This window comes from Paramisgurnus dabryanus, chromosome 7 (assembly GCF_030506205.2).
Source record: "Paramisgurnus dabryanus chromosome 7, PD_genome_1.1, whole genome shotgun sequence".
Lineage (NCBI taxonomy): Eukaryota > Metazoa > Chordata > Actinopteri > Cypriniformes > Cobitidae > Paramisgurnus > Paramisgurnus dabryanus.
The window spans coordinates 7125939-7138753 of record NC_133343.1 but is presented as its reverse complement, the minus strand read 5'-3'; the positions used below and the strand labels follow the sequence as shown (position 1 = coordinate 7138753).

At 34.6% G+C, this 12815-nt stretch overlaps 2 protein-coding genes across 2 annotated transcripts; one reads left to right on the top strand and one right to left on the bottom strand.

Annotated features, from left to right (window-relative positions):
• Window positions 1-3219: 3219 nt before the first annotated feature.
• tcf23 (transcription factor 23) lies at window positions 3220-5034 on the bottom strand. The gene is made up of 3 exons (XM_065293974.1): window positions 4906-5034; window positions 3898-4179; window positions 3220-3360 (listed from the first exon to the last, which is right to left on the bottom strand). Exons 1-3 carry the CDS (start codon window positions 5032-5034, stop codon window positions 3220-3222), a joined length of 552 nt encoding a protein of 183 aa, XP_065150046.1.
• A 2329-nt stretch (window positions 5035-7363) lies between these two features.
• On the top strand, window positions 7364-12666 carry wdr12 (WD repeat domain 12). Its single transcript, XM_065260301.2, has 13 exons — window positions 7364-7516; window positions 7744-7838; window positions 8213-8307; window positions 8606-8712; window positions 8817-8932; window positions 9104-9258; window positions 9359-9404; window positions 9492-9574; window positions 11014-11151; window positions 11257-11362; window positions 11446-11578; window positions 11660-11732; window positions 11837-12666. The coding sequence occupies exons 1-13, from the start codon at window positions 7476-7478 to the stop codon at window positions 11912-11914; spliced, it is 1266 nt and encodes a 421-aa protein (XP_065116373.2). The 5' UTR covers window positions 7364-7475; the 3' UTR covers window positions 11915-12666.
• The last annotated feature ends 149 nt before the right edge of the window (window positions 12667-12815 follow it).

The window sequence follows — 12815 nt, the reverse complement described above, 5'->3', positions numbered from 1 at the left end:
CTAGACAGATTTATAGAGTTTGCCTTGACCGTTTCTAATGGATGAGAGCCCATGTTGTGCAAAGCTGTGAAGCTCTGGATATGAATAACTCAGGGTCTGTGCCGCGCAAACACAAATCTAGCCATATCCTATTTATATCTAAGAAGAAATAGGTAGAAAGTACATAATATATAAGAATCATAATTTTTTTTTAGTGATTTTGTGATTAAGTCGTACTTTGTAACTGCTTATAAAGGTTTAAAGTATCTGGCCATTCAAACTGAGCATGGTATAAAAACTAGTTATGTAGCATTACGCATTTTTGCCTTGATCACGATTCTGCACATTTTGAAAATGTTGGTCATGCAAACCCCTTCTCACTGTTAACTTAAGGTTTTTTGTTGCAATGTCATATAGAAGAAGTATTTTAACGTCCCCACAGAACCTTTAAGTCAAAATAACATTTGTTTCTTACCTTTTATTAGTCTGTAGAACCGTTTTCTACTACAAACACTTTTTGTGCAATACTAGATGTTACTGTACGACAAAAACCTTTTGGAAACCTTTGTTCGAGTATATTATAAAATGTAAATGTAATTTTTTTTATCAGAAACAGTACCCATAAAATAGAAAGCCAGACAAATTGATGACCAAAGACTTCACTGAATCACACAAAACTAAATGTTGTGGTAAGATGTGGTCATAGACTTTTATTAAAACTCTAATAATAATGATTTTGATGAAGTCAAATGATATACCAAATAAAAACAGTATGTCTTCATTCTTAGCATAAGTTGTCCATAAATAATGTTTGTGTACCAAGCAAATACTATAAACAGCTAATGTTTGTGAAAATGACATTACACAATACATATATTCTTTTTATAAGCTTTTAATATTTTTGAACAATCACTTGGGATTTGCACAGTTGAGTGAATCATGATCAGTCTGTGATTAGGTATTCCTTCTAAAAAAGTAAAAATTTAAACAAGTTCAAAGTTTTTTTGTTTTGTTTTATGAGATAAAAGCACGTGTGATAGAATACTGCTTGACAAATTGACAGTGTTGTGCTACAAAATATTTTTGGTTCCCCAAAGAAGATTTATATAGATTCTTCTAAATTGGTTCTTCTATGGCATTGCTTAGCACCTGTACTTTTAGTTACGGGACATAGAAATCAAGTGGAAGAAAGGGGTACATTAGAACATCTCTGGTTTAAATTAGTTTTAATAAAAAAAAATTACAATTGCTGTCACACCCTGATTAAAGGGCCCATGTCACAAGACTTTTTTAAGATGTCAAATAAATCTTTGGTGTCCCCAGGGCACATATGTGAAGTTTTAGCTCAGAATACCATACAGATAATTTATTATAACATGTTAAAATTCGCACGTTGTAGGTGTGTGCAAAAATGTGCCGTTTTGGGTGTGTCCTTTAAAATGCAAATGAGCAGATGAAGTGCAAACACTGATCACAATGATGGTGTTTTGTTGCAATTGAAACTCAATTGTGCTGTGAATTATTTTCTCTTTCTCTCTTTCACTCTGCACTAAATGGCAGTGCTGTGGTTGGATAGTGCAGATTAAGGGGTGGTTTTATTATAAGAAGTGCTCCTTATGACATCATAAGGAGAGACAAATTTCAACCACCTATTTTTTCATGTGCTCATAGAGATTGGTTTACCAAAACTAAGTTACTGGGTTGATCTTTTTCACATTTTCTAGGTTGATAGAAGCACTGGGGACCCAATCATAGCACTTAAACATGGAAAAAGTCAGATGCCATGGCACTTTTAAAGTATGACGTATTTGGCATAATATATAAACGACATTATTATATACTACTAGCACTTTTAACAATAAGAGCTCAATAATTTGGAAATATTTGACAAGCTCAGACGCTAAACCCTCTAAGTGTGTCTGACATGTTTGCTTATAAATTTGCATTTTTGTTTACTAGCTTCTTTTATTTAGGTTCATGCCTTTGAAAAGTTTATTAGTCAGTAATTGAAATTCCTTATTTTCACAAATTTCACATTTCATTGGTTTACTGTAACTGATTTTAGTATTTCACTGTAATATGTAGCCTACAGTAACCAACTGTCAAACATATGTACAGTATAATATTGTAAATACCAAAGGATTATGGGAAAATCTCTGCTCAAAAATAGTTTTTGTCAAATCAACATAATTTGTTAAGTAACATAAAATATAAGTTAAAGTCGCCATGAAACGGAAGTAGCGATTGCCTTATTTTCCCCGTGGTGACGTATATCCGAATGAAACGGCTTTTGAGATGAAATAAGGCAGGGCTGGATTTGAATTTGTCCATCGAGATCTGATTGGATCGTTTGAAGTTGGGTCGTGTTGCTAATGGCTAATCACTGCGATCTTCTCCCGGACCCCGCCCACCTGCCATACTTTTGACCGGAAGTGAAGAGAGATCGTTTTGAGGAGGGGAGGAGATTTGCATTTTTGATTAAAGATTATGAGCACACACGAATTTTTAAAAAATAATGAAGCTCACAGATAAGTCATTTGTTAATAATACCACACTATTAAAAAAACATATATAGTTTTTCATTTCAATTTCATTGCGACTTTAAACCATTTCAACTTGTTTTTAGGTCAACTTATCACAGGTCAAAATTTTAAATAGGTTGAATTGACTTGCAAAACCAAGTTGTTTTAACTTCATGCTGCATTTTTTTACAGTGCGTAATTACTTTCTATTGTTATTCAACTTGCACTACACATTTCAGTGTCTTTCTCTGCAAAACCCTCTAAGTACAAAAATCTCTACTTCTGAATAAAAGTAAAATGCATACAAATATTATATATATCAATATTCGAATATATTTCGATTAATCTCTTTTAACCAGGTAAATTTTTTTTACTGTTGATCATCCAATTCTTCTTTCATGCACTTAGAGGACTTTGCTGAAAACGCATTGCCGTTTAATGGATTCTGACAACAAACCGGCATTTTTAAATGGCCTGAGGGCAGGATTAAAAGGATTTGAAGTGCAAGAATTTGATAAACGTATAATACGTGGCGAGAGCGGTTAATATTATTATCTCATTTTTGACGGATGTGCCGTTTAGCGGCTTTTGCATCTTATATGTGTGATTAAGACATAACTGATAAAACACATTCTATTTACATACATTTTTTCATCAGATTACAAATATTATATGTCCTATTCACAAACATGCATAATTATTCAATATTTGTTAAGTATTAAGATGGTTTTTTAGTCCATTGGTCAGGTTCCATCTTAGAGGCACAGGCTGGTGGGCACGATGTCTCCTGATTGGCTTGTGCTCCTGTCAATCGCTCTCCTATGTTCCCACAGTAGAGAAGAGAACGCATGGGCCATTTCTATAAGTACATGTAAAATAAGTATAAGCACATGATATATATGATTTAAGTACACTGTAAAAAGGTTTTGTATTTACATAACAAATTAAGTTAAATAATTTCAACTTGTTTATAGGTTATGTCAACTATAAATTTGTCAAAATATTAAAATAGCAGGTTCAATTGATTTTCATTACCAATTTGATTATTTTTTACAATTTGATATTATTTGTTTTAAAATATAAATGCATATGTTAAATTAGCATGATCTCGCCCTAGTTAATAACAATTAAGTTAATCAATACAAAAAAGAAATGTTACAACATTATCTCTGTAGCACATGTTTGTTATTGCCTGCTGTTTTCCAACAATATTAAATATATTTTTAATACTTATAATAATAACAACCTAAGGGTGCAGGGTGCCCAGAATACACCCATGTATTTGGACTAAACTACCAAGCTTGACAAAGAACAAATGAGATACACAAGACAGAATGGGCAAAGTTTACTATACTGGACTTTGATAGCTGACTATAAATGTGGTCAAATCATTCACCTTAACAGGATGCAGGTATCCTTCTGCTCTGGGAAGGATGCCATGCTCTCCCAGCTCTCCTCCCTGGTCCAGGGTTTCAGTCAGGTGGGCGATATAGTTGGTGGCCAGGACCAGGACGTCTAGCTTGGAGAGTTTTGTGTTGGGAGGAACAGATGGAAGAGCAGCCTGCAAACTGTGAAAGGCTTGTCTGAGGTTTCGCACACGACTCCTCTCTCTCGCCGCATTCTCTGGAGAGTTTTGTGTCTTACATGCCTTGGATGGAACGGCCGGGTCGGACTTTACCTAAGACCATAAAAACGCAACAGATAGTGGATTTATTTATTGTATTTTCAATTTTTTGGTGAATTATCAGAGTTAGAAACATTTTATATAAAGTCGAGAACAATAGAGAAATGGTGGTCAGACTCTGGACCTGAAATGTCCACAAGAAATTTCCAAAAAGCATCTTGTGTCAGTGAAAGCAAGAAAAACTTAAACCTTTTGTACAAATACAATAAACATGGAAAATAAATTAGCTTACATTGGATGAGAGATTCAGAAATAGTGTAGCATCTTAAATATTATGTTAATAATCCCAAAACTTTATTTATTCATATGCACTGTAAATAAATTGGTTTAATTTAAAAAAGTAAGTTACCTGGTTGCCTTAAAATCATTTTTTTAAAAATATTACTTTTTTGAGCTAACTAATATTTTTAAGTTGAATTAACTCAAAAATGTAATGCAACCAGGTAACATATTTTTTTTTAAATTGAACTAATTTATTTATTTATTTAATATAACAGTTTATCAACATTATCTATCTAAAGATATTGAATTGATCAAGAAAACAGTAAAAAGTTTATTTAAACCATTTGGGATACATTATACAATACACATTGTAAAAATCTGTTATATTTACATACATATATTTTCTTTCAACCTAAATATACGTTCTCACAGGTATTACACTTTAAAGAATTGGGAATTAAAGAGCAAACCTCCACATCTGCTGCGCCTCTTACTCACCCACTTCTTTGGCTCTCTATGTGTTGCCTGTCTCATGCATGACTGCGTCCATCTCTGGGTCTGGAGACTCTTTCTGCCCATCCCTTCTTGGTCCTGTGTCTCAACTTCTTCGTGTGTTCGCTCTGACATGAGAACCACCAGTGAGACCACTAAACAACTTCTAAATGACAGCACGCGAGGGTCTCCTTTGTATTGCGTGGAGGGGCTCGGCCCTCTCCTCCACCCAAAGGCCCGATGTCCACCCCGCTCTGCTCCATCCCCCTCCCTCCTCCTTATCTGGTGAGGTAATGTGGGGATCTTCAAGTGCTATGTTATCTCTCGCCCTGCCTCCCCCGGGTGCTCGCTGCCAAAGGAGCAGACTCAGGGGAGTTGCATGGTGTCCCCAGGCAGGTCAGCAGTCGTGGAGGGTTTTGGGAAAAGCAGAGAGCCCTCGTGCAGCTGCAGACCCACAGCAGACACAACCTTGACCTGGGCGGCCTGCTGGGGCGACGTGACCCAAACAATGCAAAGTTACTGTGTTGACTGTCAAAGTGATGGTTGTTGATCAGACTGCATGGGACTGGTTTATCAAGGACATCTGGATTATGGGATGTGATGTTACATTAAAACATGAAACATGGCTTGCAGTCAAGAAATGTGATGCAGATATAAACACAACAACAGGAATAGAAGGACGTGACTGTACAACAACATATTATGAGATTCTTCAATCATATCTGCCAACTGCTACTGGTTGACAAGACATGACATCGACCATTTTAAAAGAGTCAGGAAAATGGAGGAAAGTTTATATGTAGTTGCACAATTTTCCTAAGTGTGGAGTTTCTAGTGACAGAATAAAATATCATAACTTCAAATAGCTGCATAGTAACAAATGCTGTATTTATATCAGGGATCCTCAACCCTTTTCACACTTATAATTTCTACCAAATTATACTAGACCTCCCATAACTAGACAGATGTATATTTGTTACAAAAATAAACAAACACTAATAATCTCATCTTGAATTTTAGCTTTTTTCACTTATTTTAATATTTGTTTTTTCTTATTTTTAATAATTTTAAGTCATCTTAAGGCCCCATTAGAAGTTTGTTAAGGCCCCCTGTAGTTGGCCACGGTCACTTACAAAAATTGTGATGGTTTACTACAGTTAAAACCACAACAAAAAAAACATGGTTATTGTATATGGTTACCTTAAAATAACCATAGTTTTGACAACCATGTTTTTCAAAAACCATAACTATAGTTAGTGTAGTAGCATGGTTTTGCTACTAGTAGTCATACAGCAAAAAATATGTTTTAAATATATGCTAAATACATTTTGTAGAAAGTAAAGCTTAATTAAATATATTGTTGAATTTGAAAATATATTTAGTTTTAACCTTCATATATTAACATATATTTCAAAATTTCAGGTCCAACAAATACACTTCAAAAATATATGTTTCCTGGCAAAAATCCAAAAGTTTGTCTAAAATGTGTATAGGTATGTATAAAATATAAAATTATAAGTATATTTTTGCAGTTGAAAATATATATATTTTTTTATCCTGTTTACAGGTTTGTAACATACAACATTTTTCTTCCAATGCAACATGAATATAAATGCTTAAAACCAGATAACCAGATAATGAATTAATAATTACTAATTAAATATTATTATTATCAATCAAACTGCAGTTGGTTTGTTTTTACTTAAGCATTCAAAACTAAAAATACTGCTAAATAGCACAATAAAACACAATAACAACATAATAATAAACATTATAAATATGTATAATAATATTCTGAATAATAAAAAATGTTTAGAATTTTTTAGTTATCTGGTTTTGGAACCAAACTCTTCTTATTTTTTTTTTATATATTTCAAAATATACAAAAATTGCCAAAAAATATATTGGTGAAAAATAATTTTTTGTAAACACATTTCCAAATATATTTCAGTACATACATGTTTGGTCATTTTTATATGCTGAAATATATTTAAAATTATTTTTGAAAATATATATTTTTGCTGTATTGGATACACCAAAAAAACATGGTTACTACACTTTTACCATAAAAAACATGGTTAATTTTCGTAAGATCCTAGTTGAGAAACATTGTGTTAAACAGCTAATGGTTCATAATAATGTTTATAATATTAACTATTAAAAACATTTTTTATTCTTTTTTTCAGCAGAAAAATATATATAAATATATTCGTTTTAGTGGAAATATTTGAGAATCACGTCAAGGGATGCTGTTTTCATTGCTATATATGGAAACAATTTATTTATTTTTCAAATATTTTCTGATTCCTACTTAAACACTTTGCAACACACTTAAGCCTAAACAAAAATTTTCGCTATTGGAAAGTGTTAAAAACTCGTCTTTTATCTCAGAGAATGGATCTGAACACAGACATAACAGTCGCCAACAGATCGACTGACGATTACTCTGCGATCGCCTGTCATGTCTTCCACACGCACGCATTGGGAACCACATGGTGGCGAATTGCGTCCATACAAACTGAAGTTCTCAAGTAATCACATATGTTTTCTTAATAGTTGCCGTCTAATACGATACAATGTCGCAATTACAAGCGAGATTCTTCACCGAAAACAAAAAGTGAGTGTTATTGGTGTGCGTAATGAAGTCATTCAGTCACGTTTTCTACGGTTGCTAAGAGAAATGTGTAGATGACTTTCGCTCAGTGTGTTGTGATATCTTAATTTAAGTTAAAACTTCGGGCTTTAAAATATGTCGCTTAATAACAGCCAACCAAGCCATCGAGATGTCGCCTGTCTTTATACAGAAATAAATAAATAAAGTAATTTAAAATGCTGTATTTGTAGGTATCTGATAGATGATGTTCCCTTCTCCATCCCTGCCGCCTCCGAGGTAACAGATCTCAGTGGGATCATCAACAAACTCCTCGAAGCTAAGCATGGTGGTAAGCTAAAATGAGATCTACGTTTGTCATCACGTTTTTACCTTGCTTTTGTATCAAACCGCGCTAAAACCACTCAATCTGGTTGACAGGTGTTAGCTTTGTCTCCAAGCCTAGTTTTAGCTTGTTTAGCAGGCTGGTTTAGATTGGGTTTGACCATTGGTCACGTTGGTCCTAGCTAGTCAAGGTGAAAACCAACTGACTCACTAACTTCGTTAAATCCAGCTTTTTCAGGTTGCAAGACCAGCTAAGACCAGGCAGCCATCTTGGGCTGGTTTTGGATTTCTCCTAAGGGAATATAATGATAAAATTATAACCTAGTTCATCTTAAAGTTAACAATTTGAATTGACGTCAGTGATCTCTGTGTTTACAGCCGGACACAAACATGTTGAGTTTGACTTTCTGGTTCGAGCGCAGTTTCTTCGCACCTCACTGGCCAATCACATGGAGACGGAGAACATCTCAACGGTATGTCCCGTGCATTTAATGTAGCTTCACATGGCCCCCCGACAGAATGCCCACCGTCGGTTTACGGAGTGTTTGATTAAAATTAAATGCACAGTTCGATTGCACAGGGTCTCTTTCGGACCAATAAAAAGTCGCAAATGTTACCAGATGTTTTGCCATAAATCAAAAAGCGGGCCCTTATTATCCTATGCACCAGTTGTGTCAGAAGTCTAGCATGGCCCTTACCAGGTCAATAAAAGTGTTTATGTAGCCTTCAGACTGTGCTAACTTTTAAATACCTGATTGTGTGTGTTTAAAGGAGGAAGTAGTGGAGATCGAGTATGTAGAGAAGTTCACAGCCCCGCAGCCGGAAGAGTGCATCATGCATGATGACTGGATCAGCTCTGTCCAGGCAGATTCAGAGTGGTGTGTTTAATGTCACAAAACATGATCATAAGGCCTGACTATAGAGGCCCAACATGGCCAAAATTGTATGATGTCTTTAACTCGTTCCTCTGATCTGTTTTTAGGATTCTTACAGGCTCTTACGATAAGACTGCTCGGATCTGGTCTATGGAGGGGAAGGCGGTGATGACCGTGGCCGGACACACTGATGTTGTGAAGGATGTTGCCTGGGTGAAGAGAGGTTGGTGATTTAAAAGCATTTACTTGATTTTAAAGAATGAGAAGGTCATGGGTTCGACTCCCAGAGAATAGGGGTCATTTTGGATAAAATATAAAATGTAAATATAGGTAAAGACAGAGTGATGCATTAGGCTTTTATAATAATGGCTTCTTTTTTTTTTGTGTCCTCCAGATGGTCTGAACTCCGTTTTTCTGACGTCATCTCTGGATCAAACCGTCTTGCTGTGGGAGTGGAATTCCGAACGGAATAAAGTGAAAGCCCGGCACTGTTGCCGTGGACACGCGGGAAGTGTAGACACGATCGCCGTCGATCCCACCAGGACAAAAGTATGTGCATAGTTCTTCATTTAAGAAAATGCTGATATATGTACCATGTAAAATATTTGTTAATACCAATCATAAAAGTAATGTTTGGCTTCCTTTTCAGTTTTGCAGTGGCTCATGGGATAAAATGCTTAAAATTTGGTCAGCAGGTATGTCTCCCTGAGATCTATGTACTGTATGTGTAATTGAAAAATGATGAGAATCAGAATTTAGCAGTGTGTTGTTATTGTTCTCAGTATTGACAGAAGAAGAGGATGAGATGGAGGAACCTAACAGACCTCGCAAAAAACAAAAGACAGAGCAGATGGGACTCACGCGGGTTAGTATCTACATGTGGACTTATTTTTTTGTGATTGATGCTAGTCAATATCACAATTAGGGTTGCAAAGAGGTGAAAAGTTTACGGTTAATATCCGGAAACTTTCCATGGAAACTTAATCTGGGGAGTTTTGGAATTATTTCGAATTGGAAACTTAATGGGAATTATTTGGAAATGTAGGAAAATTTCTATAAACTATATCATATACAAACATAAATAAACATTTTGGTTGGTCATAAGAAAATGCATGCAAGGTAATAAAAATATAAAAATTTAATTGTAAGTCAAACTTTAATTGATTCTTTCATTAATAAACACAAAAGCATAATAAACAATATTATATTTATAGTGCGATCTTACATTTGTAAATCTGATTTACTGGCTATCTAGCTAGCTACTGTATAAACATATTTTATTATTTGGGTCAAGACGTAAATTGTTTTGTGTCCGTATGGTTCAATTAAATGTAAAAGGGTTAGAATTTCTAAATAAATTTGCATATTACTTGCATAGATTCTCTTTTTTTGAGAACCAAGTCTAAAATTTCTGGTTTTATTTCATTTTGAACGAATATTTGAGGGATGATTTCAAAAATGTAAATGTGGTGTAACCGGTCTGTATCTACCGAGCCCCTTAGGTGACATTGGAGTAAAAAAAAATCTAAAGTTTAGTGTGCTCACGCAAAACCTTCATGTGCAGATTTTTTTTTTTTTAAGTTTAGTTTTGCGTGCTCGCGTGAAACTATCGCGTGCTCACCTGACAGCAAAAGTTTCACGTGCGCGCGCGAAACTAAATGTACCCTTAGGGGCTCCGTATGTATCAATTGGTGTAACTTGTATTTTTTTTTATTAAAATATATTCATAAAAAATGAGAAATAAAATATAATCATCTAGTTTAGTGAAATATGATTTTTTATATACATTTTTACATAATTTGTCAAATATTATTTAGAGCATATGTCTTCAGCATATGTCAGGACAAATATTACAAAAACACATTAAAATTTTAATTTAAAATATAAAATTATATTTTAATTTTTTATGATTACGCTTACATGCCATCAAGGTGGATAAAATATTTAATATTTCTCATTCTTTGGCGCAATTGGCAGTTACACAATTTGATATTTTTAGGTTTATTCAGTCTTAAGTTTAATTAAAATGGTGCAAATGTAATTTTTTATTGTATAAAATTAACTTGAATACACTGTGCATTTAAATAAACCTGCTTTTAAAAACAAAAATTGAATTCTCATCTTGCCAAACCATTTTTGCAAATGACAAATTTGCTAGTTAAATTACAATATAATAATAATAATATAATAAGTTTTATAATCAAAACGGGTTTATTTCCATGAATTTCCGTTAATTTCCATGGAACGTTTCCAGCCGTGAAAATTTTGCAACCCTAATCACAATCTCTTATTGTTCTTCTCTAGACTCCTCTCATGACTCTCTCGGGTCACAATGAGGCAGTGTCCTCTGTGCTGTGGATGGATGAGGAGCTGTGCAGTGCATCATGGGATCACACCATCCGTTTTTGGGATGCAGAGACTGGTGCACAGAAGAGCACATTAGTGAGTGACTTGGGTTTCTCAGATTAATTTGAATTGTGGATATGTGACCTTCAGTTATTGTATTGGACAGTTTAAGGGCTTACCAACATATTTTTTGCATTGCAGACGGGCAGTAAAGTTTTTAACTGCATCTCATACTCTCCGCTGTGTCGGCGTTTGGCCTCTGGCAGCACTGACAGACATGTACGTCTGTGGGACCCGAGATCTAAAGGTGACCATGAGATGCCACATACGGACACATCCCTGAGCAAAATCATCTACTCTTTTCATCTATTGTTGCTTTTCTGTTTTCAGATGGATCTCTAGTTCTCCTCTCTCTAACATCCCATAATGGTTGGGTGACTACGGTCCGGTGGTCTCCTTCCAATGAGCAGCAGCTGGTGTCAGGATCTCTGGACAACATGGTGAAACTGTGGGACATCAGGAGGTGTGTGACTTAAGCGTAAAGTTGTTTTTCTGTTTGTCATTCAACGTGAACCATCCTTATTTCTCTGCTTTTTAAACACAGTTATAAAGCACCGCTCTATGACCTTGCTGCTCATGAAGACAAAGTTTTGTGTGCGGACTGGACAGAGAATGAGGTACATTGTTTAATCACATTTGTCTCTGTGTACTGTTAAATGAACATGTGAGCAGTTTAGCACATGTTTACGTGTCTTTTCTCCATCTTGTTTTTTCTCTCTAGTTGATTTTGAGCGGTGGAGCAGATAACAAACTCTACACATACAAATACTCAGCCTGTGTTTCTGATGCTGGAGCATAGACACCATTCTCCGTTTCCATGCCTACAGTCGTTATTTTACATCAGCATCACCATTGATCACCACAAGCTCAACATTTATTTGGCTTGAAAACACGAAAATATATTTTCACTGTAAAACCAATTCATTCAATCCTCATTCATCAACAAAAGCAGAAAAAATGTACACACTATTATGTAATTGTCAGTTTTTTGTTTGGTTACATAAATGAAATGCATAGTTTTATGCTTTTGTTTGATTATATTTACAGTGGTAATATACTGATATAATTCTTGTGTCTGATTTTACTGTGGTGGCTTTTCATATGCAACAATATTCCCACATGAAAATACACTGTACTATACTTAAGTGGTTACTATGGCAAATAAAGTATACTTTAGTGTATTGTAGTAGTTTACATTTTGATAATGTATACCATAGTTATCTGTATAAATAAATTGTGGTGATATTGTAATACTTAAATATGTGCAATGCTGTCCAGTAATTTTACTTCAGTGTACCTTCATGGTAAAAACTCAAGTATACTATAGTATTTTTCATGCGGCTGCATCTCTTAAATGGTTTCTTAAAGTTGGTTAGTTGTGGGAAATTGGTCAACTACCCTGTTGTTTTATTAAAACAAATCAATATGGATTATATACAGTGTTTAGAAGATCATGCATACTGTAGGTTTTGTACAGATTAGGGTTATTAATAACTAGGCAATAAGACCCCATTGTCTTGAACCACTGACTCCTGGGCTCTATGGTCATATAAATAAATATTTTGCAATTCCAAATATTCGTAGTCATTTGGTTGTGTTGCGGTTGTTATGGTGAAATCAATGATATTTTAATATTAAAGCGACAACAGTGTGTTAAATTGCGTTTCAGTTACAGTTCGATTTCATATTCCGTGCTGCGC

What these genes read in the sequence shown, in the direction of transcription:
- tcf23 (XM_065293974.1), bottom strand. Translation starts at nt 5,034, where the DNA reads ATGTCAGAGCGAACACACGAAGAAGTTGAGACACAGGACCAAGAAGGG. An exon ending in ATAGAGAGCCAAAGAAGTGG is followed by an intron (nt 4,180 to 4,905) that starts GTGAGTAAGAGG and finishes TTATGGTCTTAG; the next exon opens with GTAAAGTCCGACCCGGCCGT. An exon ending in GATACCTGCATCCTGTTAAG is followed by an intron (nt 3,361 to 3,897) that starts GTGAATGATTTG and finishes ATGTACTTATAG; the next exon opens with AAATGGCCCATGCGTTCTCT.
- wdr12 (XM_065260301.2), top strand. Translation starts at nt 7,476, where the DNA reads ATGTCGCAATTACAAGCGAGATTCTTCACCGAAAACAAAAA. An exon ending in ACTCCTCGAAGCTAAGCATG is followed by an intron (nt 7,839 to 8,212) that starts GTGGTAAGCTAA and finishes CTGTGTTTACAG; the next exon opens with CCGGACACAAACATGTTGAG. An exon ending in AGACGGAGAACATCTCAACG is followed by an intron (nt 8,308 to 8,605) that starts GTATGTCCCGTG and finishes GTGTGTTTAAAG; the next exon opens with GAGGAAGTAGTGGAGATCGA.